Source organism: Myodes glareolus, chromosome 10 (genome assembly GCF_982192425.1).
Source record: "Myodes glareolus chromosome 10, mMyoGla1.1, whole genome shotgun sequence".
Lineage (NCBI taxonomy): Eukaryota > Metazoa > Chordata > Mammalia > Rodentia > Cricetidae > Myodes > Myodes glareolus.
The window spans coordinates 48,022,477-48,045,432 of record NC_142035.1 but is presented as its reverse complement, the minus strand read 5'-3'; the positions used below and the strand labels follow the sequence as shown (position 1 = coordinate 48,045,432).

The 22,956-nt window shown below is 50.9% G+C and overlaps 2 protein-coding genes and 1 non-coding gene across 3 annotated transcripts; 2 read left to right on the top strand and 1 right to left on the bottom strand.

The window, feature by feature from the left end:
• Positions 1-1,853: 1,853 nt before the first annotated feature.
• On the top strand, positions 1,854-1,955 carry LOC125416931 (U6 spliceosomal RNA). Its single transcript, XR_007237010.2, has one exon. It is a non-coding gene; the product is annotated as a U6 spliceosomal RNA (small nuclear RNA).
• An 8,470-nt stretch (positions 1,956-10,425) lies between these two features.
• Positions 10,426-11,314, top strand: Oxt (oxytocin/neurophysin I prepropeptide). Its single transcript, XM_048459961.3, has 3 exons — positions 10,426-10,645; positions 10,887-11,088; positions 11,172-11,314. Exons 1-3 carry the CDS (start codon positions 10,526-10,528, stop codon positions 11,225-11,227), a joined length of 378 nt encoding a protein of 125 aa, XP_048315918.3. The 5' UTR covers positions 10,426-10,525; the 3' UTR covers positions 11,228-11,314.
• A 3,391-nt stretch (positions 11,315-14,705) lies between these two features.
• Positions 14,706-16,726, bottom strand: Avp (arginine vasopressin). The gene is made up of 3 exons (XM_048459973.3): positions 16,502-16,726; positions 15,204-15,405; positions 14,706-14,881 (listed from the first exon to the last, which is right to left on the bottom strand). The coding sequence occupies exons 1-3, from the start codon at positions 16,631-16,633 to the stop codon at positions 14,709-14,711; spliced, it is 507 nt and encodes a 168-aa protein (XP_048315930.1). The 5' UTR covers positions 16,634-16,726; the 3' UTR covers positions 14,706-14,708.
• Between the last annotated feature and the right edge of the window lie 6,230 nt (positions 16,727-22,956).

Here is a 22,956-nt window from a genome sequence, read left to right as displayed (position 1 = left end):
GGTCAGAACACATGAGGTCCTACATTCAGATGTCTGAGGTAAGCTGATGGGATCATGTGCCTGACTTGGTTGTCACAGTGAGAAGTTGACCTGAACCCCAGGAACTCTGCTCAATGGGTAACCCCAACCACCCCTGTCCAGGATCTATCTCCTCAGTCACAGTCAAGCATTGATATTCTTCCAAGACACTTTGGCTCTTTGCCCCTTCCATCTTTGAGACTAAAGCAGCTTCACCGGTGAGTGCTGGGGATAGATGGTGTGGTTGTGGCCTTTGGGATTAGGTTAGGTCATGCAAATCCGAAGGAAGTGGCCTTGGTAGAGTGCTTGCCTGGTGCACAGGCCTGGGTTCAGTCCCCAGCACTGTAGAAACCAGGCATTGTGGTTCATACCTGCTTTCTGGAGGAAAGGGCAAGAGGACTAGTAGAATTTCAAGGCCATCCTCAGCTATATGGGGAGTTTGCAATCATCCTGGTTCCTCATGAGACTCCAAAAATCTTCCCACGTGCCCATCAGGCAGACAGGATGTGAAGGTGCCTTTGAATCTAAGAGATTCAAAGGCAGGGGCAGCTGCACTCGCCAGCTCCGTAGGTGTCGGGTGTTTGGTCTTAGGAATGCTGTAGCTATAAACCTAAAGCCTTTACAGTTCCTCCTGAAGCACAGGTATCCAGCAGGCCCAGAGATCTTGAACATTCCGCTGTGACTTTGCAAGAACAACGGAAACAGACTCGGTGAGCAAGCCTAATGCTCAAGAGTGAGTCTGGCATGAAGAACCAAATTTGGCATTTTCTTTTCTTGCCAAATAGGAAGTCAAAAGCAATATTTCAATGCCAGACCTGGCTAATCTAGTGATGGTGTGGCCATCTCCTGTTAGATGCTTTAACAGTTATGTTCAACACAGGTAAATCCACAAACAGTAACGGAAACTTAAATGTTTATCCTTGTCAAGGAACAGAACCAGAGTAACACTGCCTGGCTCAGCTTCAGGGTTAAGTCTGCTTGTCTACCTGCCTGCCTGCCTGCCTGCCTGCCTTTTCCTTCATGTCTTTCTTTTTTTTTTTTTCTCCCCGAGACAATGTCTCTCTCTGACTGTGCCAGAGTTCCATATGTAGACTAGGCTAGCCTCAAACTTATAAAAATCCACCTCCCTCTATCTCCCAAGTGCGGAGATTAAAGGTGTGATTAAAGATCAAGCCCAGTTAAGGGTTAAATTGCTAAAACCTTGAAGTCTAGAACCTGTCAGGGGAACTGGGAAGATGACTCTGTGGTTAAGGCCGGTACTGATCTTCCAGAAGATCTAAATTCAGTACCCAGCACCCATGCCTGTCAGCTCACCGCTCCCTGACTCTCCAACTCCAGGGGATACAATGCCTCCAGCCTCCACAGGCACAGGACTTCCCCACAAAAATAATAAAAAGAGCTGGGCATGGTGACACGCTCCTGCTAGCACCTTACACACGAGTTTAAAGCAGGCCTCACTTATTTAGCCAGTGTGAGGTCAGCCTGGGCTACATAAAACCAACTATAAACCTAGGACTCGGGAGCTGAAGGCAGGAGAATTTAGAATTTAATACTAAGTTACATGGAGAACTTGAGGCCAGCCTGCATAAGGCCCTTGCAGTGCCCAAAGCTGGGAGTTAAATCTGGGTCCTCTGGAAGAGCAGTCAGTGCTCTTAACTGCGGAGCCACCTCCAGCCCTACGATATTGCCACTCAGCATGCCACACTCAGTTCTGCTACATCTGCTGCTTTGCCTGTGATCCAGCTGCTACAGCAGGTGGGTCTCCTGGGGGACTGAGCATTTCCACAAAACCTTTCTTGACAAGCAATCTTTGTTGTTAAAAAGACAGAATTTATGTGCTCACTTCGGCAGCACATACACTACAATTGGAGCAATGCAGAGATTAGTATGGCCCCGTGCAAGGATGACATGCAGATTCATGAGCGTTCCATAAAAGAGAAGTCAGAATTAAGTTACATTTGCTCTTAGTCAAAATTACATGCAAGAGCACCAGGTGTTTTGAGGAAAACTTGTTGGTTATATGCAAATTTTTTAGCTTATACTTTTCCAGAATTTCAGATAATATAAATCCTTAACTTTTTATAATCCTTATAAGATGATATATTACCATCTTAAATTTAATTTCAATAGCCTTTTGGGGGGTTGAAGAGATGGCTCAGCGGTTAAGAGCACTGGCTGCTTTTCGAGAGGACCCAGGTTCAATTCCCAGCCCCCACATGGCAGCTTACAACTGTAACTCCAGTTCCAGGGGATCCGACACCCTCACACAGACATACATACAGGCAAAACACCAATGTACGTAAAATACAAATAAAGAAATTAGAAAAATCTAAGCTGTGTTTCAATAGCCTTATTGGGTTCCAGGGTGTAGTTTCAAGGTCGCATGCTTGCTTACCAAAGCCCCGGGTTCCATCCCCAATACAGGAAACATCCCAGAGTCTTTAAACAACCTGGCCGGATACTGATGTCTTCCTTATGTTTGCTTCTCAAATAATGTAACCAAAGTTGTAAACTTTTTTCTCTGCTCTGTCACAACCATGGTGAGACTGTCCTTGGCAGTGATAGGAGGAGTTACAGGCAAGTCTTTCAGAAATTCATTTCCAATTTGATGCCATCTGGCAGCTCAATGGCATGAATCCAAAACCACATAATTAATAGGGATTGATGGCACAGAGCGAATGATGGTGTAGAGCGAATTCTTGGCATGTGTGAGGCCCTGGGTTTGAGGCCTCGAACGAGGACCAAAAAAAGCAAAAAGGCATCTAACATGTATGAAGCATTTTCTATATCCTAGGCACTGAGCATAGTTTTGCATATTGTTCTCCTTTATCACAATACTCTTATAGGCAGACACTGGTATTATTCCTGTCTATTCCTTTCGACAGAAATGAGCCGCGTATTAAGACGTATGGTGTGTAACTAATACCAGCACTTGGGAGACAGGCCAAAGGATGTTGCATTCCAGGCCAGCTAAAGCTACAGAGTAATGTCCTATCTCTTTTCTTTTTGAGACCTTGTTTCAAGAAAGAAAGAAAAAAATGTTAGTAAAGATACTTGAGAAGGAATGGAAGTGGCTGGGCTTCAAACCCAAATAGGTTGGGCTAGCAAGATGGCCTAGTGGATAAGGGGGCTTGCTACCCAGCCTGGTAACCCAGTTCAGTGCCCAGGAGTCACGTAGCAGAAGGAGGGAATTGAGTCACCAGGCCAGCAACCTCACTGCAGCCTCTCACGTTGTTTTCTCTAGTTTAATTCATGCATATGGATTCCTACACTGAAGCACACAGTAGGCCAGCCGTGCACACACTCCTATCTCTCTTGGAGATGGTTTTTCTAAATTATTCTGTTATTTTGAGATAGAGTTTCATGCTGTACTTCAGGATGACCTATATTAACCATGTATCCTAGGCAGGCCTACAGTTCATGTCAATCCTCCTGTCTCAGCCTTCCAAATGCTGGGAACAGGTGTTGGCTACTATGCCAGGACAGTATTGTTTTTTTCTCCAAACTCACTGAAGGGCCCAGAAAGCCCTCTGGTGTGACTCATTCAGCCAAGGCATCCCCTAGAGTTAGTGTCTGGACAAGGATGATTACTAGACAAGGTGAGACCTGAGCCTCACCAGCTCAATACTGGGAATGCAGCAGTGACAGCTTTTTCTAAATTTTAAATGTCACAAGCAGTGATAAAATATTCAGAGGGGGAAAACAGCAATGTGGCTCGCATAAGGAAGTGAGCGAAATAATTAAAGGGGATTCAGAACAGCTCTTTATAAACTGTTTTGTTCAGTCTTGAAATGGCCCCTCCCTGGGGGTAGAGTGCTAAAATGGTTTGCTGCAGCCCCAGCCCTGGTGCCACACCTGATAATAGTCTCCTGTAGCGTGCGAGTGGGGCCTGTAACTTCTAATCAAAAGATAAACACAGCAAAAGTGGTGTAGAGTCCCCCCCACACGTGCACGCCTGATGTAACAGGTAGAGGGTAGGTGTGCAAAAGTGGTGTAGTGTCCCCCCCCCCACGTGCACGCCTGATGTAACAGGCAGAGTGCTCCGGTAGGTGTGCAAAAGTACTGTAGTGTCCCCCCCACACGTGCACGCCTGATGTAACAGGTAGAGGGTAGGTGTGCAAAAGTGGTGTAGTGTCCCCCCCACACGTGCACACCTGATGTAACAGGCAGAGTGCTCCAGTAGGTGTGCAAAAGTACTGTAGAGTCCCCCCCACACGTGCACGCCTGATGTAACAGGTAGAGGGTAGGTGTGCAAAAGTGGTGTAGTGTCCCCCCCACACGTGCACGCCTGATGTAACAGGCAGAGTGCTCCGGTAGGTGTGCAAAAGTACTGTAGAGTCCCCCCCACACGTGCACGCCTGATGTAACAGGTAGAGGGTAGGTGTGCAAAAGTGGTGTAGTGCCCCCCACACACATGCACTCCTGGTGTAACAGGCTCTGGTAGGTGTGCAAAAGTGCTGTAGTGTCACCCCCACACGTGCATTCCTGCTGTAACATGCAAAGGGCTCCAGTAGGTATGAAATCCTGAAGGCTTCCACTCAGGTTCAGTTCAAACTGTAGTGACACTAGCTGATGGATTTGACCTACTCAAGTGAACTGTTGGTTCATTTGTGGGGAGCTGTTTCTAAGACAGGGTTCATATATAACTCTGGCTTGCCTGAAACCCATGTGGAGAACAGGCTGGCCTTGAACTCACAGAGATCTGCCTTCCTCGGCCTCCTCAGTGCTGGGATTAAGGTGTGCACCACCACAGCCAGTCAAGTAAGCCCTTTAAAAGAGCTCCGAAGTCCAGAGTAATGGCAGAAGCAGCCGGGTCTCAGCAAGATTGAAGCCAACCTCGTCTACATAGAGAGTTCCGGAGCAGCCAAGGCTATATAGTAACACCATACCTCAATTAATTAATTAATTAAGAGGGTTACACAGTGAGACCCTAGGTAGGTAGATAGGTAGGTAGGTAGGTAGGTAGGTAGATAACAAATACATAGATAGATAGATAGATAGATAGATAGATAGATAGATAGATAGATGATAGATAGATAGATAGATGATAGATGGATGGATAGATAGATAGATAGATAGATAGATAGATAGATAGATAGATGATAGATGGATGGATGGATAGATAGATAGATAGATAGATAGATAGATAGATGGATAGATAGATAGACAGACAAAATGTGAGTCTCGGCCTTGCCTGTAAATGCTACAGTTCAATCCAGACAGTTGGGGGCCAAGGAAAACCACAATGTCATAGCATACAACAAACCTCACATAAGAGATTTACTGGGAGGGAAAAACCCAGGAGAGTTGCTGCCTCTGGGTGAGAAGCAGCAGAAAATTGAGCGGAAGGCTGGGCTTATATATATTTTCTTATGGGGTTGGGGGAGGTTAAAAACTGTTCAGGGTAGCCTGGGATTGGAGGGCTGATGTGGCTAGATCTTGGGGCAAACTCAGAAATTGGTGGGATTTTTTTCTTGTTGGCCAGGGCCTGGCCACTCTCTCCCACCTCTGGACTGGGAGTGGGCCTTAGAGCCTTTAGGACAGTTAGGGAAGTCTGGGGAGCAGGGCCTTGAGGGTTTTCAAAGTTTACGAAGGGAGTATCTACCCATAGTTTGAAAGCCTTCCCTACCGCTGGAGCTGGCATGAAAAGCCAGCATTCCCCATGCTCGGAGACTTAAGGAAAAGACAGTCTTTCCCTCTTCCTTCGTCTCCTAGGCCTCAGAGAAACAGAGTCTGGAGGGATGGTTCAAAGGTTAAGAGCACTAGCTGCCATTCCAGAACACAAGGATTCATTTCCCACCACCTATATACCAACTCACAACTGCCTGGAACTCCAGTTCCAGGGGGATCTGAGGACTTTGAGGAGTCCAAGAATAAGAAGATAGAAATGTAGACTTCAGAAATAAGAGTGTAGAGATGAAATACAAAGCTGTAAGTCTAGGAGAAGGAGAGCAGGCTGTCAGCAGCTCTCTCAGCAGCTTGAGGATTAACTATTAACAGTGGGTTAAGTGGGTTACTCCGCTTTACAACCCACAGCTCTGTCTGCAAGGCTGAAGCGGCTCTCTGCAAACTGAGGATCCGCTTTTAGATACCCACCCCCTGGCCACTCATGACCAGCAACTGATGTGAGTTGAGTTGTCTTTTAAATGATGGGAGGTACCTGACTTTCTGGTTGTGCGTTTTCCCATACCCTTCCCTGTTACACAAAGCTGGCAGTATCAGGGGAGGGTAGAGCTTTGGTAAACACCATCAGAAAGTGCCAGAGGACAGTGGGTAAATACTAACTCTAACTAAAAATGCTCTGTTAATGAAAATTGCAAAGAAAGGCAATTTGTTTCTGAGTTTTACCTCAAGATTGTAAAAACTCCCTTGTTCATGCCTAATGCTTGTCACTTCTTGTTATAAAAAGGAGGAGTTTGGAAACCATCCTTTGCCACAGCCTTAGAGGTCCTTCTCCGGCTGTGGTCTCAGCTAGTTGATAAGCTTTTTGTGCCCCGTGGAGATTTATTTTTAATTTTTAATTTTTTTTCTGGAATAAACTTTGCTTCTGGATTAATAGACTTTGATGGTCTGTCCCCCATCTTTGTGCGACTCCCGTGCACCCAACACCTTCTCTGACCTCTGGACATTTGAACCAAACACTCATACACATAAATTTTTTAAAAAAAAGTTTGTTTTTTTCAAGATGGTTTCACTATGTAACCCTGACTGTCTTGGAACTTGCTCTGTAAAGCAGGCTAGCCTTGAACTCAGAGATCTGCCTGCCTCTGATTAAAGGTGTGCACCACCATCTCCTGGCCCAATATCTTAAAGATGTGAGCTGTCACGTGATTTATAGCAACGGGATAATGAATTGTGCCCATGATCACCAAACTCTGGTAAGGAACTCACGCCTGCTGAAAACCATGGGTAGAGAAGCCAGGCCCAGACTTTGCCCGACAACTGACAGAATAAAGGATTTTATGTTAAGAGGCTACATTTGTATCCACCTTGTCCCAGCAGCGAGCACCGAGTCTTCCTCATACACACTGTTTCTTTTCTCTCCTCTCCACTCACAGGTCACCTGGAGGAGAACCACAGCAGATGCTCCCTTTCTTTCTGGAGCATTTCCCAATCCTCCACCTGCACAACTTGGGTCTGGAAACCCAAAGTAGGGTGGTGAGAGAATGAAGAAGAACGGACACACACACACACACACACACACACACACAGAGGAAGGCTGGGGCCAAGGGACTGTGCAGCAGCCCAGGACCTCAGTGTGTCCTTGTGCACAGCACAGGGGGAGGGGCTGCCTAGTCTCTGGCCTCAACCACAGGTTGTAAACATCCAGGAGGAGACTGCAATTTCTATTGGCTAAAGTACACACTGGTCAATCCTGTGTAAACTCTAGAACACACCGTCAACGTCTGCACTCAGACCAGAGGAAGGTTAATCCCTATTCACCTCACACACACATACACACACACACACCGGGAGGGAAAGGGTTGCTAAATTCTCCTGCGCATAAGGCCCATGTCAAATAGTACACATTCACTCAGGGGATCCAGACAGAGACCTTGTCTAGGCACCCAGCCCGCTGCCTGCCACCAGCCCTGCTAGCACAGATTGCCTTTGGAGTGTGTTGTCTTCCCAATACACCTTCCTGAGGACCTACAGTATAACACATGGATCCTTGGGATACACTCAGATTCAAACCAAAGCACTAACCCAATGTAATATGCTTCTTATTCACAACTGTGAATGTCATATGAACCCCATGAAGATAGTGATTTTTCTCCTGGTGCTGACACTGTACCCAAGCTTCATGGACACAGCCTTGCATGTACGCTAGACAAGTGTTCTCGTAAGCCTGAGGACAAGGATTCTGTCTGCTGTTTACTGGTGTCCCAAGCACAGATAAGTTGGTGAGCACATGAAGGCATGCTGGCCTTATGAGAGCATTATGTGCATATTATTACATGCTAATTTATGTGCATAGATTACCTTCAATGAGATCACTGTGCCCGCAGAGTATGTGGGAGGTCTCTGGGGCCATCCTGGGGGTCAAGCTCTTGGCCTTCTATGGCAAGAATGCCAATGGGCTAATCTGGGTGAGAAATGAGCTGATTTCTAATACAGGTCAACCTGACCACCAACTCAGCATCTGACTCACTGAGTTCAACTCGCACCAGTGACTCAGGATCAGATGAGCTCTGGAGCCTGCTTTGCCCCGTTGATTTCATCCCTTGTGGAGGAGGTTAACCGTGAAGACAAAGAGCCTAGGGCTGTTCCACTCTCCCTAGGGCCAGAGAGTATATGAGCTGATCTCTAGGACACTGGCTGTCATTTCTTCCTGGAGGTTGCAGGTCACGTCCTAAGGAAGCATGGATGGAGTTTAGAACACGGGCCTGGGACCCACCTCTGTGGAAGAGAAGGGATGGACCAGCAGAACCACTGTGCACATCTGCTGACCTACAGCCCAAAGCTGAAAGGCAGTTAGAGGTGTCCAGCATTTGTAGCAAAATGGACCAACCATTCTATGTGGTCACCTGGGAAGGGCCAGGGCCAGGTGGCTCTCTACAGCTGAGACCATTGTTGTCCACACTCCAGCAGCTGATGGCAAATGTTTTCTTAAACAAGGGCCTAGGTACCTAGCACGGTGGTGCACACCTTTAACCCCAGCACTTGGGAGGCTGAGGCAAGTGGATCACTGTGAGTTCAAGGTCAGCCTGGTCTACACAGCAAGTTCCAGGCCAACCAAGACAATATAATGAGATCTTATTTCAAAACAATCAAATAAAAACAGGAGACTGAACAATGCTTCTCCTTTCTTTTAATCTTCCTTTTAGAATTATTTATTTTATTTCATGCTTATGCATGTTCTGCCTGCATGCATGTATTGCACTACGTGTGAGCCTGGTGCCCTTGGAGATCAGAAGGCGGCAATGGCTTCACGGCAGATATAGATTGCAGTGGAATTATAGATAGTTGTGAGCCAACATGTGGGTGCTGGGAATCAAACCTGGGTCTTCTGAAAGAGCAACTCTTAACACTGAGGCAACTCCCCAGCCCCAAAATGGTAAGATATTTAAGCTAAGGGCCCAGTGAGTGGTCTCCAGGTCACTGAGGTAAGCCCTCAAAGCAGGCAGTGAGGCTTTGGTCCCTGCTGGAGATCTGTATTTTATCTCTCAGCCAGGAAATACAGGGGTTGAATCTTCCATGCCTTCCTGCCGTAATATTTTTCCTTTTAAACTGTGTTAAACATGCAAAAAGCAGGAGCTGGAGAGTGAATACCGCTTTTGCAGAGGCCCCACATAGATCGACAGATGACCCCCTCTAACTACAGCTCCTGGGGATCCAACATCCTCTTCTGGCCTCCAAGGAAACCTACAAACACAAGCATACACATAAATAAGAATAAAAAAAAGAGGCTGGAGGGCTGGTGCAGTGATTAACAGCACAGACTACTCTTCCAGAGGACCCGGGTTCAATTCCCAGCGCCCATAAGGCAGTAACTCCAGTTCCAGGATATCTGACACCTTCACACCAATTCACATAAAAATTAATTATTAAGAAAAGAATAAAAATTAAAAATATAATGCAAAAATTGTTTTCAAAATGCTGTCATGCTGGGGACTGGACCCGAGGTCTCTCACACTAGGCACACAGTCTGCTAATGAGCTGCATGAGGCATTCCTCCCATGCAGACCTCAGCAAACCTACAGCTCACAGGGGAAATGCAGCCAGAGGTGCCCAGCATTTGTGCCAAATTGAACTAACCATTCTATGTGGCCACCTGGGAAGGGTATGACCTCGGCCAGGTGGCAGTCTGCAGCTGAGGTCGCCTGTTGGGCACACTCTGGCAGCTAATGGCAAGTGTTTTCGCAAACAGGGGTGTAGGCACCTAGCATGGTGCTGAATAACTTTAATCCCAGAACTTGGGAGGAGGCAGAGGCAGGTGAACCACTGTGAATTCAAGGCCGGCCTGGTCTACATAAAGAATTCTGAGACAGAATTTCTCTTATTTTGGTTTATTTAGTTTTGACCTCTATTGATATGTCTTGCCGTCTAGTTGGAAAAGGGCTGCACTGCATTCAGAAGTTGAAGGAAGATGGGATCATTCTCCCCATCCTAGTTTCAGGGACGTGTAAGGGCTCCCACATCCACTCTCCCTCTCCTGCCCCATCCTGCCGTCCTGGACATCTGTGGAAATAGCTCCAGGCTAGGCTGCACCTCCACACCCCACCCAATTCTCTCCGTCCTCTTCTAACTCACGCACCCCTTGCTTTCAAGCTCCAGTCCATTAGCTGAGGCGGTGACCTTGACCCTAGCCTAGACCCTGAAAATGAAGGGCCTGCCTCTGAGTGGTGTGGAGTGATTTGACCCGCAGTGACCCGCTGTGACCAGTCATGCAGTCGCGCTCTTAAGACAGTGCTCCGCCAAGGCAGTGCCCAGACATAAAAAGGCCGGGCTGGGATGGAGAAACCATCACTTCTGGTGGGTCTCGGACTGAGCACCAACCAACGCCATGGCCTGCCCCAGTCTCGCCTGCTGCCTGCTTGGCCTCCTGGCTCTGACCTCCGCCTGCTACATCCAGAACTGTCCCCTGGGCGGCAAGAGGGCTGCGCTGGACTTGGACACGCGCAAGGTGAGTCTCCCCGTTTGGTCCGGTCCCAGCAGCGCTAAGGACCAGAGAAGACTCCCATCCGCAGAGAGCATCCCTGCACTCTTGCCCGCCCTACCCCAACCTCAAGGCTTAGGCTCCTGCTTGACGCCGCGAAGGCGGAGACGACGCCTGAGCACCCACTGCTCCTCTTGGGGCCACCGTCCCGATAGGGGACCGTGACCCGAGGACCGTGCACCGCGCCCACTCGCGTCCTTCCCCGCAGTGTCTCCCCTGCGGCCCTGGCGGCAAAGGCCGCTGCTTCGGGCCGAACATCTGCTGCGCCGACGAACTGGGCTGCTTTGTGGGCACCGCCGAGGCGCTGCGCTGCCAGGAGGAGAACTACCTGCCCTCGCCCTGCCAGTCTGGCCAGAAGCCGTGCGGGAGCGGGGGCCGCTGCGCCGCAGCGGGCGTCTGCTGCAACCTGGGTGAGCAGAAGGGGGTTGGCAGGACTGCCCGGCAGGGAGCCTTCGGGTTTGCCGCTCAGGCCACTGACCCATTTTTCTTGCAGATGGCTGCCGCGTGGACCCCGCCTGCGACCCTGAGTCTGCCTTCTCTGAGCGCTGAGCCCTCTTGGAGATCCCTTTAGAATTCATCCTTCACCCCCCATGGCCACCCCAGAAAGAATGACAAATAAAGCAGATTTCCTCTTCACACTTGACTGGTGTCTAATTGTCAGAGGGAGGGAGGACATCGGGGCTCATGGGCCCTGGCAATTCAAAGTAAGAAGAGCCCAGCAGGCTGCTGGGGGACAGAGGGGTGCTGCACGGGCTGTCACCACCCACCCTATAGGATAGCCCCATTTCCCACTCCGTACTGGAGTGGGCCTGCAGCAGACAGACTTAAAAGCAGCATTTAAAAGTCCAAGGTGGACATCTGCGGGGAAAGACAAGATCTGACAAGAGACTGACTAAAGGGGAGTCAGACAGGCAAGGAACTCATCCATTCGCTTCCGGATCTGAGAGGCGATTTTAGCCACAACCTCAGAGGTTGAGGAGGCAAGCCTGGCCTAGAAAGAAGGCTCTTGGCCAGGGGACGGTAGTCGCAAAGCTGTAAGGTTTCCACAGAGCTGAATTCCCACACAGGTCTCGAGGAGGCCACAGCTGGAAAGATCGAAAACCCCGCAGGTCTATTTTCCGCTGTCCTCGGTGCCAGGCCTGAGCTCAGCCCCCCCCCCCCCGCCCCCGCACTCTCTGGGACAGCACACATGACCTCAGAGCATAGAGCTCACAGGCAAACTGAGAAACCCACGGTTTATACTGCTCCTCTGTTGTTCATCTATCTCGGTGCCTCAAAGCGTGCCTCGCTTAGCTGCCCGTGTTCACAGCAGTGACGGCAGAGGCAGAAGGCGCAGGCCCCTCCTCTGCTCCCACGCAGGGGCATTTGATTCACTGTCTGTTAGAACAAAATGTGATGGCTTGAGAGGAGCCCAGTGGAGGAGGTCTTGCAACACAAAGGGGGAAGACCCTGGGTTCCGTGTCATCACAGCAAGTAGATAAACATGCAAACAAGCACTTTCTGTGGGTCTCACACCCAGCAAAAGAACACCACCTATGTGGACCACACATACACACACAGGCCCAAGGCCAGAAAGATATATCAAACAGATGTCCAGATTGATTTATTGTTTCTTGTTTTGTTGTTCATTTTCGTTCTTCTGGGGCTGGGTTTTGAAGATTTCTAACTTCAAAATCTGCTAAATTTCTATTCCTCTGTCTGTGTCTCTGTGTGAGATGTGCACAAGAGTGCAGTGCCCACAGAGACCAGAAGAGGGCATCAGACCCAGTAACTCTGGAGTCACGGGGGGGGGGGGGGGGGGGGGGGGGGGGGGCGGGGGGCGGTGTGTGTGTGATGAGTCACCTATCCTGTTTGGGTACTGGAAACAGAACCGGGTCCTCTGCAAGAACAGTGTACTCTTTTAACACCTGAACTATTCCTCCAGCCTAAATTTTTCTAATTACATCTCATTATTTCTTTATTGTGTGGGGGGTGGGGTTCGGTTCTGACTTCAGCATGTGTGCAGAAGTCAGAACCCTTGGCATCTGCTCATAGAAGCCCCTTTGCTTCTGGAGGCTGAAGAGAGGAGGCAAGCGTTTGCTGTGGATTCTAGAAGTGCCCTTCGTTGGCTCCACACCTGGGTAAGGGACATCCTGAAAGGGAGAGAGACTAGAATGTCCAGTGGGCAGAAGTAATTCCTCTCCTTGAGGAATAGGACACTGATTTTTCTAGAAGGAGGTTGGGAGCAAAAGGGGTTACAATTCTCTATCTGGGCAGAGGAGCAGAATGAGGGGTCTCGGCTTCATCCTGAAGCTGCTCGAATACCAGCCCTAGGAACTGAACCAAGTGTAGTCAAGCCACCCGTCACTCCTACCGCCTTCTGTTCCTTCTTGGTCTGGTCTTTTTCTCGGCCCAAGCCTCGTGGAGGTCAGATCCTGCGAGGGCCACACAGGAAGGATTATGGGGTAGGGTTCTGCCTAGCCCCTGTACCACCTCGCTAAACCTAGACATGCAGAGAGGCTTAGAGGTGCTGAGGTGGGCAGGGACCTGTAGGGCACCTAGACTCTGTCCAGGACTGACCGTGTCAAGCCACCCAGTCAGACTGACCTCTGTCTTCCACAGTCGCCCCTCAGACCCTGAGGAACATCCCAACGGAGATGCAGCCTCTGTGACCCCTAACCCTGGAGCAAGATGGCATGTGGAAAGGATGCCTGGGACAGATGGGGCGGGGAGAAGGGTAGGAAGCTGGCGCAAGGGGTGAGGAATAGAAGAGACCAGGAAAGGATGGAAGGCCGAGAGAACAGCTGGGAAGGCCGAGACACTGGTGGCTTCCGGGAAGGCCACGCTGCTGATTCAGTTCTCAGCTTTCACTTGATGGTTCACAACCCTCTGTAACTACAGTCCCAGGGAATCTCAGGCCCTTGTCTGACCTCTGCAGACACCAGATAGCTCAGGAGCTGAGCGGAACACACACATAGTGCAGACACACACGACGGAAAAACATTCATACACATAAGTAAATCTAAAATTTTAGAAAAAAAGAAAAGAAAAGCTAATGAGAAGAAAGGGGAAGGAGGGACAGAGGCCAAGTGCTGGTGCCATCTTTGCTCCAAAATTAGACGTGCCAACAGGGGAAAACATGCCAATGTACTGTGTGTGTGCCTTGTTGCTGGACTTGGGCGTTTTTCTGAGTCTCTAGCTGTGGCTGAGGTCATGGAAATGGCCCTAGCAGGTTATCTTTTCCTCCTTTTCCCTTCTCTTCTCCTCCTCCTCCTTCCTCTGTGGTGCTGGGGACCAAATCCAGGCTAGGGAAGCATTCCTGAGCCACAGCCACATCCTAGCTTCCCTGCCTGAGAGCGGGTGTTCGAATATGTGCCTGTGGGGGACTTGCAAGCCGGGCTCTGGGCGGGGCGAGGGGGGGCGGCTGCCTCTCAGCGGGCGGGCCCTGATGGTAGAGCACCTAGAGAGATAACAGGTAGCACTGTCTCCCTTAGGTCTGTGTAAGTGTCTGCACCTTCTCCCGCAGCACAGTCTTGGGCAAGTGTACGCTGCACTGGAAACAAGGGTAGGTCCCTCAGGCTGTGTCCTGGCTGTGATGGAATCGGGGCTGAGATGGTCACCCCTGGCTTGCCCTCTTACTTCTCGGCCACTCTCGCTAATTCTGTCCCTCATCATACCTTGCTCTGCCTCCCTTGTCCACTAATGTCCCACCTCTCTGATTTTATTTCGGTCTCAACCAGAGAATCGCTAAAGCACCCTCTTCAGGCCTCCCTGGGTCTCAGGCCTTTCCTTTTTCTGAGCTTGGGGCTGCCTTTGTCCTGAGTATTATGTGGGTATCCGGGAGCTCCAGAAGGCTTCCCTTATAAAGTTTTATGCCTTCTGAGCATGAGGGCGTGGACTGCCCACGACTTTGAGTTCGGGGATTAGCCAATGTTCGAAAGTTCGCACTCCAAGCTTTTCCCTCCCTTCTCCAGAGATAGAGACAGACACCAGGATTCATTTTTAAAAGTTTATTTTCCATGCAACAGGGGCAAGGTGTTGTGGCGACGGTTCAGTAAACCCGGGGCTTGGCAGAATCCACGGACTCCCGCGTCCCGGCCATCTGCACCAGGCGCAGCAGCAGCGCTCGGGTGGCCCCGTCCAGCTGCGTGCCGTTGCTCGGCTCGCGAGCGCGGGTGAGGCGGACAAAATCCTCGCGGCACTCGGGCTCGATCACGCAGCTCTCTGAGGGAAAGGCTCTGTGAGCGCAGGCGCCCTGGAGTGGGCGCAGCTCCCAGATCGTGGTTCCAACGCTGCCCTCCCGCCGCGACCCCACCACCCCCAGCCCCGACACGTTCCAATTCTCTCTTCGTTTTCACCCTCCAACTCTGTGTCCCTGCCCCCACCTCGCGCCCCCATCCCCAACCCCCTACCTAATGCTCCCCCATTCACCCTCCCAACCCACCCCCACCTCGCGCCCCATGCCCAGCTCCCCACTAACGCCCCCTCCACCCTCACACACCCCCTGTCCCCCTCCCCACCCCCGCCAGCTCGGCCTCGTGCGCACCGTCGCTGCAGCAGATGCCCGCGGCGGCGCAGCGGCCTCCGCTCCCGCACGGCTTCTGGCCAGACTGGCAGGGCGAGGGCAGGTAGTTCTCCTCCTGGCAGCGCCGCGCTTCGGCGGTGCCCACGAAGCAGCCCAGCTCGTCGGCGCAGCAGATGTTCGGCCCGAAGCAGCGGCCTTGGTCGCCCGGGCCGCAGGGGAGGCACTGCGGGGAAGGACGCTAGTGAGCGGCGGTGGGAACCCAGGGCCACTCTGCTGCTGTCCTGGTCTCGCGCTGCAGGGGCCCTGGCGCTATCCGGGCCGAAACAGCAGCCAAGGGCAGGAGTGGAAATCTAAACTGCTAGGTTATCAGGAGGATCAGTTCTCACTAGGAGCTCTCAAAACCCTCACCTGGGTTGGCCGAGTGTCCCCTGGGCTGCAGTACTTGGGGACATTGCTCAGCTCTGAGATGTCATTGGTGTGCAGCAATCGCTTAGAGGCTTCCTTCTCTGACATTCCGTGGTCCTCCGTCCCCCTCCCTCACCCCCACGGAGCACTCCTGCTTCTTAAGAATACAGCATTCACGCCCTTTCTCTCATTTTCTGCCCTTGCTCTTACTCCGGCCTGAAGCTGGTAGGCCTTACCTGAGTCTTAACCTCTTGCCAACCTATTATGCCCTATGAAGTGGGTGGCAGGACCCAAATGAGAGCGATGCGTGCATGGGAACCTGGTGCCTCAAGCTTCCCAAGGAACTCAGCAAACGGAAGGTGGACTCGGGGAGCTTGTTCGACAACTCAAAATCGAGCCACCGTGCCTGAACAAAACTGAGCCTGGCGACTGGATGCCCTTGACCTCAGCTGGACATGCAGACAGGAGATTTGGGCAAGAGGTTGGGTTAGATATGGGACATACTCCACTCGGGCATGCACGGAGCCATGGTTATCTTCTTACGGACAGGAAGAAACTGGCACTGGTGGCTAGAAAAGGAGCTATGAGGGGCTGAGCTGGGTGGGAAAGACCTTAAATTCAGGCTAGCACGGAGCTTTGTATAATCTAGCCAGTCCTGATGCGCTGATACCCCGCCCCTCCCCTAGATGTGCAGAGACCTGAGCTCCCAGTTCCACCTGCTCCCATCCCAAGCCCAGTTGTTAGGAAGCATCTCTCATTTTCTGGCATACCCCGCAAATGGGGACAGTGTCCGTCATGCGGCTTCCCTGGCACCTGGTCCACCCACTGTGCTCTATCGCCTCCTTTCAGGAACCTCCTAGCCCCGAGCCATTCTAGGGCACTGCTGGCTGCCGTGAAATGGACCACAGTAGTACCTGTCTCGGCTCCACGTCAGGCATGGCCCTCTTGCCGCCTCTCGGGCAGTTCTGGAAGTAGCAGGCAGAGGTGAAGGCCAGCAAGCTCAGGAAACACGCAGACAGCGTAGAGCTGAGCATCCTGGCGAGCATAGGTGGGCAGTGTGCAGCGCTGCTCTCCTGGCTCTGCTCTGCTGCCTTGGCGGGCTGTCTATTTATGTCTGCAGGTGTTCCCGCGGAGACGACAACGTGGCTGCTAACCCCCTCTCCGGTGGCTCCCCAGGAGCCCACAGCCGACAGGTCCCAAGCTGTCAGCAGTGATTCAGGCATCTAGGGACACACGTGGGCCTGTCTGTGCAGAGCATGTTGGAGGAGGGGGCAGGCCAGCAGACTGTCACTGGCCATAGTGTGACAGGAGAAACAGTTACAGGGACTGCTGCTGGGAGGTGAGCTGACTCAAGGGTCACCTGGAAATCATATCTGAGCATCCTAGCTGCTCTCAAAAAGCTGGAGGGGTCAACGGGCCCCATCCAGGAAGGGCCACCATGTTTGGAGCAGGGTCAGGACCAGGAGGGGTGGGGTGGGCTTGTTAGTTGTGGGGTGAGATGAGCGAGAGGAACCACACGTACCAGATGAGCTTTCTGAAGGACATTCCTATCTGCAGCCTCACTGGCCAACAGCCACAGTCATGGCGCCAAGGGCAGCGCGCAGATTCAAAGATCTGCCCTGTGCTGGGTGTGGCTGGCTTCAGGCTGCCCAGGATGTTTCTACCCCATGCATGCCCCTGTAGAGCCAGGTGTGGGGACTCAGGCTCTGAGAATGGGAGTCTTGGGGATAATGCTTCTCTGGTCCCCACTAAGGATATGAATTGGGACACTAAGGTGGAGATGAGAACTCCAGGTTCCAGTCATGTGCAAAGATCTAGCTTCACAGGCCTGTGGGCTGAGCTACTTTGGGAAACTAAAGTAGGAAGGTCAAAAGTTCCAGGCCAGACTGGGTAACTTAGTGGAACTCTTTCTCAATGAATAAAAAGAAGACTGGGCGGTGGTGGTGCACACCTTTAATTTCAGCTCTCAGAAGACAGAGGCAGATGGAGCTCTGTAAGTTCTAGGCCAGCCTGGTCTACAGAGTGAATTCCAGGACAGTCAAGGCTACACGGAAAACCCGTCTCAAAAAACAAAAATAAACAAATAAATACATAGTAGGAAGCTGGGCGGTGGTTGCACACTCATTTGATCCCAGCATTCTGGGAGGCAGAGGCAGGTGGATCTCTGGGTCTCCCAGGGCTTCATAGTGAGATCCTGTCTCAAAGAAAGAAAGGAGAGCAGGAAGGAAGGAGGGAGGGAGGGAGAGAGGGAGAGAGAGACAGAGAAAGAGAGAGAGAGACAGAGACAGAGAGAGACAGAGAGAGACAGAGACAGAGAGAGCAGAAGGCTGAGGCTATAGCTCAGAAATAGTCCTGGGTGAAATCCCCAGAACTAAAAAGAGAAAAAGAGGAAAAAGCTGTGGAGAGAGACACATGCCCCTAGACTGGTACCATCTCAGACCTAAGGGAGAAGTGAAAATGAACGGTTATTCTGCAGGAGGAAATGGGAGGAACCACAGTCAGACAGATCCAGCCTTGAGGAAACAGAGTTAGTTCCTGACTTTAGGTTGTAAGTCATTTGTTTCTTTGGCAGTCCTGGCTGTCCTTGAACCTACTATGTAGCAGAAGCTGACTTTGAACTCTTAGTCTTTCTGGCTCCAGCTCTCGAGTGCTAGGACTAAAGGCATGTGCCACCACACTCTGCCTTAGCCTTCACAGCCTCCTTTCATCAGCCACCAGAAAATCCCTCTGGACTTGGACACAGACTAGCCAGCCCATTCCCTCTGGACAGTGCCCAGGCCTAGACCTTCCCAGCTCCCATAGGCTCCTGCTACCTCTCCTGGGTACCAGGGTGCTTCAGAGGGGCTCCAGGGGATTGTCTGGCCTCTGCCTCACCAAGTACAGCAGGGCCCGGGAGCCAAGGTGGCCTCCCACACTCAGTCTTTTCAGGAATGACTGTCGGCACCCGAGGCCTCTGTAAGAGGCAGCTGATAGGAAGTCAAGTACATTGGCTTCTGTGTCTCGAAGCTTCCTGATTGGGCAGGCCACTGGGTGTCTTGACTCCCCATTCAATTCCAGCACAAAGTGGTGAAGCAGAGTAACAGCGGCATGGCCACAGGTTCTGAGCACTGACTGTGAAACTCAAGTCAAGTGCCTGTGTCGTGTCGTGGTCATGTTACTCGACAACGGCACTGGATTATCAATGTCCTCATCAAGAGAGAAGAGATTGTTTTCCAGAGAGAACAACTTCCTTGGCCAGAAGAAACCCTCTTCCACCTACAGATGAGAAGGAGCTTTAGGTTAGACTGTTGTCCTGCTCAGTAGCGAGGCGGGACGCTGCTGGGGCAGGGAGCGGCAGATGCCTGCTTTGTGGCCTTGGCCCTAATTTACTGTTCATGTGCTTCATTTCCAAATTATCATCTGAAAGCTGATGGGGCCTGATTGAAAGGCACAAGTCCTAGGACCAGTCTGGGAGGGTCCAGAGCCCTTGACCAGCCATGTGCACCAGGGATGCCATTCTAAGTCCCCTTTGAGAATGTCATGCTTTGTCCCTGGGCATGGATGCCAAAGGTCCACTAGACCTAATCTCCACCTTCTCAGTATCTCTGCTGGCTAGAAAAGGTCCCATGAGCACGCTGGCTCTTCATCTCAGATACCCCACCCCACATGGGGCATGGACTCCCAAGACACTTCAAACCTTCTACATTTCCCTCACAGCCTGTTTTTCTCAAATAATTTTTTTTTTTTTTTAGGAATCTCTAAGTAGACCAGGCCTTGGGAGTGTTGCCATAAAAGATATGAGTCATTATGTCTGTCCCATTATCTGTCATTCCTTTTCAAGTCAACATTTTCTCTGTAACTCCCTCCACTCAGATTCCTGCCCAGACCAGTCTACCGAAACTCCTTTATTATGACCATAAAGTGTGCTGCCATTTTGGCGGGCCCAATCGTGTCTTATTTTACATGGCTCTTCCAGCAGAATTTCACACAATGGAGCCATTGTTCCTTTTTACAGCACACTTCATCTGCCTCCACTGGCATGCTTTCCTGGTTCTTCCACCCGTTCTCTCTGCTTCCCTTTCTGGCTGCCCATTGGCTTCTACACGCTGGAACATCCCAAGACCTGGCGCCGTGTCCCTTCTCTTCTTCCTAGGGTATTTTTATGCTTTCTACAAATTAATGATGTGCCAGTTCATGTCTTCATTCTGAGCATATTTGAACCGCCCAGCGACAGCTCCCATTGGCCTGGAATCTGGCCTTATGACTTTAACACAGTTCAATTCAGCTCCTGATTTGCTTCCAGGGTTCCAATCCGCAGTGGTGTCACGGTTCAAGTAGCCACACCTCCCAAGCCTTAACACTCACTGTTCCGTCTAGAGCATCTCTGACTGTAACCTATGTGTGTGTCTGTATGTCCATGTGAATCCAGGAGTTCCTAGAATACAGAAGAGGGCATCAGAGTCCTTGGGGCTGGAGTTCCAGGCAGTTGTGAGCCACTGAAACGGGTGCTGGGGACCAAACGCCGTCTTGACCTCTCCAGTCCCTCGATCCTTTTACTCTTTCCTACCTTGGGTCTGTGTTGATGGGGGTCCCAGCTGGTTAATATCTCCTCTACCCCTCCCTCCCTTCTTCCCTCCCTCTCCACCTGCACCCCTCTCCTTTCTGCGGGGTGGGCGTGTGTGTTTACATTCCTCCTCCAATGAAAGCCCTCAGACATGAAGGACACCATCATCTGTGTTTATTACTATACTGGGAGTTTTTGCCCAACGGTGGGTTTTTCAGTTCTAGAAAAAAGGGAGGTGGGAAGTCCTGGGGACCAGCCTTAGCTCTCCAGGGCTTTGCTGTGTGACCAGAGACAAGTCAAATTTGTTTTCGAGGTTACTTATTTGATGTACCAACCCCACTTCCTCCCTCACTGTGGACTTGAGACATTGTCCATGTATCCTGGTCTACCCACGAACTTGCTCTGTAGCTGAATTTGGTCTCGATTCTTTTGTCTTCACCTCCCCCGGCACTGGGATTTCAGGCATGTGCCATCGTGCCCAATTTCACAGAGGTCTAAGAAAATCAGGTGAGGTGTTCTAGATTAGGGTATTCAGTTTTTCTGTCTTGTATTTGTTTGTTTGTTTTTCAAGACGGGTTTTTCTGTGTAGCCTTGGCTGACCTGGAACTAACTCTGTAGACCAGATCCTCCTGCCTCTGCCTCCTGAGTGCTGGGATTGAAGGCGTGCACTACTACGGCCCGGCTCTGTCTTGTCTTTTTTAAAGACAGGAGCTTCCTCTTGCCATCATGGAACACTCAATGACCACCAGGCTGGCTTGAACTTCACAGAGATCCCCTGCCTCTGCCTCCAGGGTCACCTTGGTCTATTTTGGGTGCTGGAGAGAGAACTGGACAGTTGGCACGTGCTGCTCTTGAGGACAACTCAAGATCTGTTCCCAGCTTCCTCCTGATGGCTCACAACTGTCTGTAACTTCAGTTCCGGGGAATCTAGTGTCCTCTGCAGGCCTCTGTGGGCACCAGACATGCTCGTGGTACACAGACATACATGCAAACAGCAGTTGCACACAAAATAAAAACGACTAAATCTTTAAAAATTCAGCTGGGTGATGGTGGTGCATTCTTTTAATTCCAGCACTCTGGAGGCAGAGGCAGGCGATTCTCTGAGTTGGGGACTAGCCTGGTCTACAGAGCTAGTTCCAGGAGAGTCAGAGCTGCACAGGAAAACCCTGTCTCAAGAAACAAACAGAACAGGGGCTGGAGAGATGGCTCAGTGGTTAAGAGCACTGACTGCTCTTCCAGAGGTCCTGAGTTCAATTCCCAGCAACCACATGGTGGCTCACAACCACTTGTAAAGAGATCTGGCACCCTCTTCTGGCGTGCTGACATACATGGAGGCAGAATGTTGTATACATAATAAATAAATCTTAAAAAAAAAAAGAAACAAACAGAACAAAACAAAAAACTTTAAACTCTGTACAGAGACAAGTTGGGAGGTTCACAGTTCTGGGTCTGGTGACCTGCTGAGCTCGACAGGGACAGGGGCCCCGAAGGGACATACCAGACTTCTTTGTGAGGTGTGGGAAGAGCCAGCCATGTCCTTCTGCAGCTACAGGCAGCCAGGCAGAGGGACGAAACATCGCTGGGTGAAGAGAAAACTCACAGGGAAAGGCAAAAAGTTTTCAAGTTCACGGAAGCGCTGCGGCCGGGATCAGGCACAAATTGTGCAGACCTGCAGGCTCGCATGCTAGGCTGGCTGGGCAGAGGGGGTGCATGAGACAGCGGACAGCGCGGACCCACGCCTGCAGGTTCAGGCTGGACACCAGGGAGCCTGCCGCCGGAGGGAGCCTGCCGCCCGGGGTACTCCCTGAACCCTCAGCCCCTGCCTAGGCAAAGGGGAAGCCACTGCACAGGTGGTGCAGGTGGGTTACCCGTCCACGGTGTGGCGACTGCAGTACTTGAAAAGAATGCGAGGGCACAAACTTGAATAATACGCAGTTTACAAGGGTCTGAAGTCAGATCCAGGCATCTGTGTATGGATGCCTACCTGTGTTGGGGTGGGGGTGCATGCGTGCATCTGTGTTTGGTATGTGTACACACGTGTGTGTGTGTGTGTGTGTGTGTGTGTGTGTGTGTGCGCTCATACACCCTTCTTTCTCCACCTACCAAGTGCTTGGATTACAAGCATGTGCCACCCACGGCTTCGCACATAGGTGTCATTAGAGTGTGTGGCAGCCTTTTTGCCCAGTTCACATAAAACCCCACAAAGAAGTACTTTCTTCCTGTTCTTAGAAAACTGAGGCATCGAATGTGAGTCGCATGCCAAAGAATATAGAGTAATAAAATCAGGGTGGTTTATGCCTTTAATCTCAGAAGGCAGAGGCAGGTGGATCTCTGTCAGTTCGAGGTCAGCCTGATCTGCAGAGAGAGTTCCCAAACAGCCAAGGAGCTATTACACACAGAGAAACCCAGTCTCAAAAAACAAAAACAAAATAAAACAACCCATTTAAAGCAAACAATCAAAACAAACAAGCACTTCATTGTTGGGGGCTGGAGAGATGACTCAGCAGTTTCGAGCTCTTCCAGAGGACCTGGGTTTGCATCAGTAGTCAGCAGTCACTGGATCATCTCTCCAGTCAGGCTGCTGTTTTTGCTTTTGGTTTTTTGCTTTCGGAACAGGGTTTCTGTAGCCCTAGCTGTCTTGAAACTCACTATGCAGACCAGACTGGCTTTGAACTTGCAGAGACCCTACTGTTTCTGCCTTCCAAATACTGGGATTAAAAGCTTGTGCCACCATGCCATGTCCTTGTAAAACAGAGTGTATTTATTGCGTGTATTGGTGTCTCTCATGCCTTTAATCCCAGCACTGAGGAGGCATAGGCAGGCGGA

Excerpts from the sequence above, each read along its gene's own strand:
- Oxt (XM_048459961.3), top strand. The coding sequence starts at position 10,526 with ATGGCCTGCCCCAGTCTCGCCTGCTGCCTGCTTGGCCTCCTGGCTCTG. Across the intron at positions 10,646-10,886 it reads TGGACTTGGACACGCGCAAG|TGTCTCCCCTGCGGCCCTGG; the intron begins GTGAGTCTCCCC and ends CCTTCCCCGCAG. Across the intron at positions 11,089-11,171 it reads GGGCGTCTGCTGCAACCTGG|ATGGCTGCCGCGTGGACCCC; the intron begins GTGAGCAGAAGG and ends TTTTTCTTGCAG.
- Avp (XM_048459973.3), bottom strand. The coding sequence starts at position 16,633 with ATGCTCGCCAGGATGCTCAGCTCTACGCTGTCTGCGTGTTTCCTGAGC. Across the intron at positions 15,406-16,501 it reads CTGACGTGGAGCCGAGACAG|TGCCTCCCCTGCGGCCCGGG; the intron begins GTACTACTGTGG and ends CCTTCCCCGCAG. Across the intron at positions 14,882-15,203 it reads GGGCATCTGCTGCAGCGACG|AGAGCTGCGTGATCGAGCCC; the intron begins GTGCGCACGAGG and ends CCTTTCCCTCAG.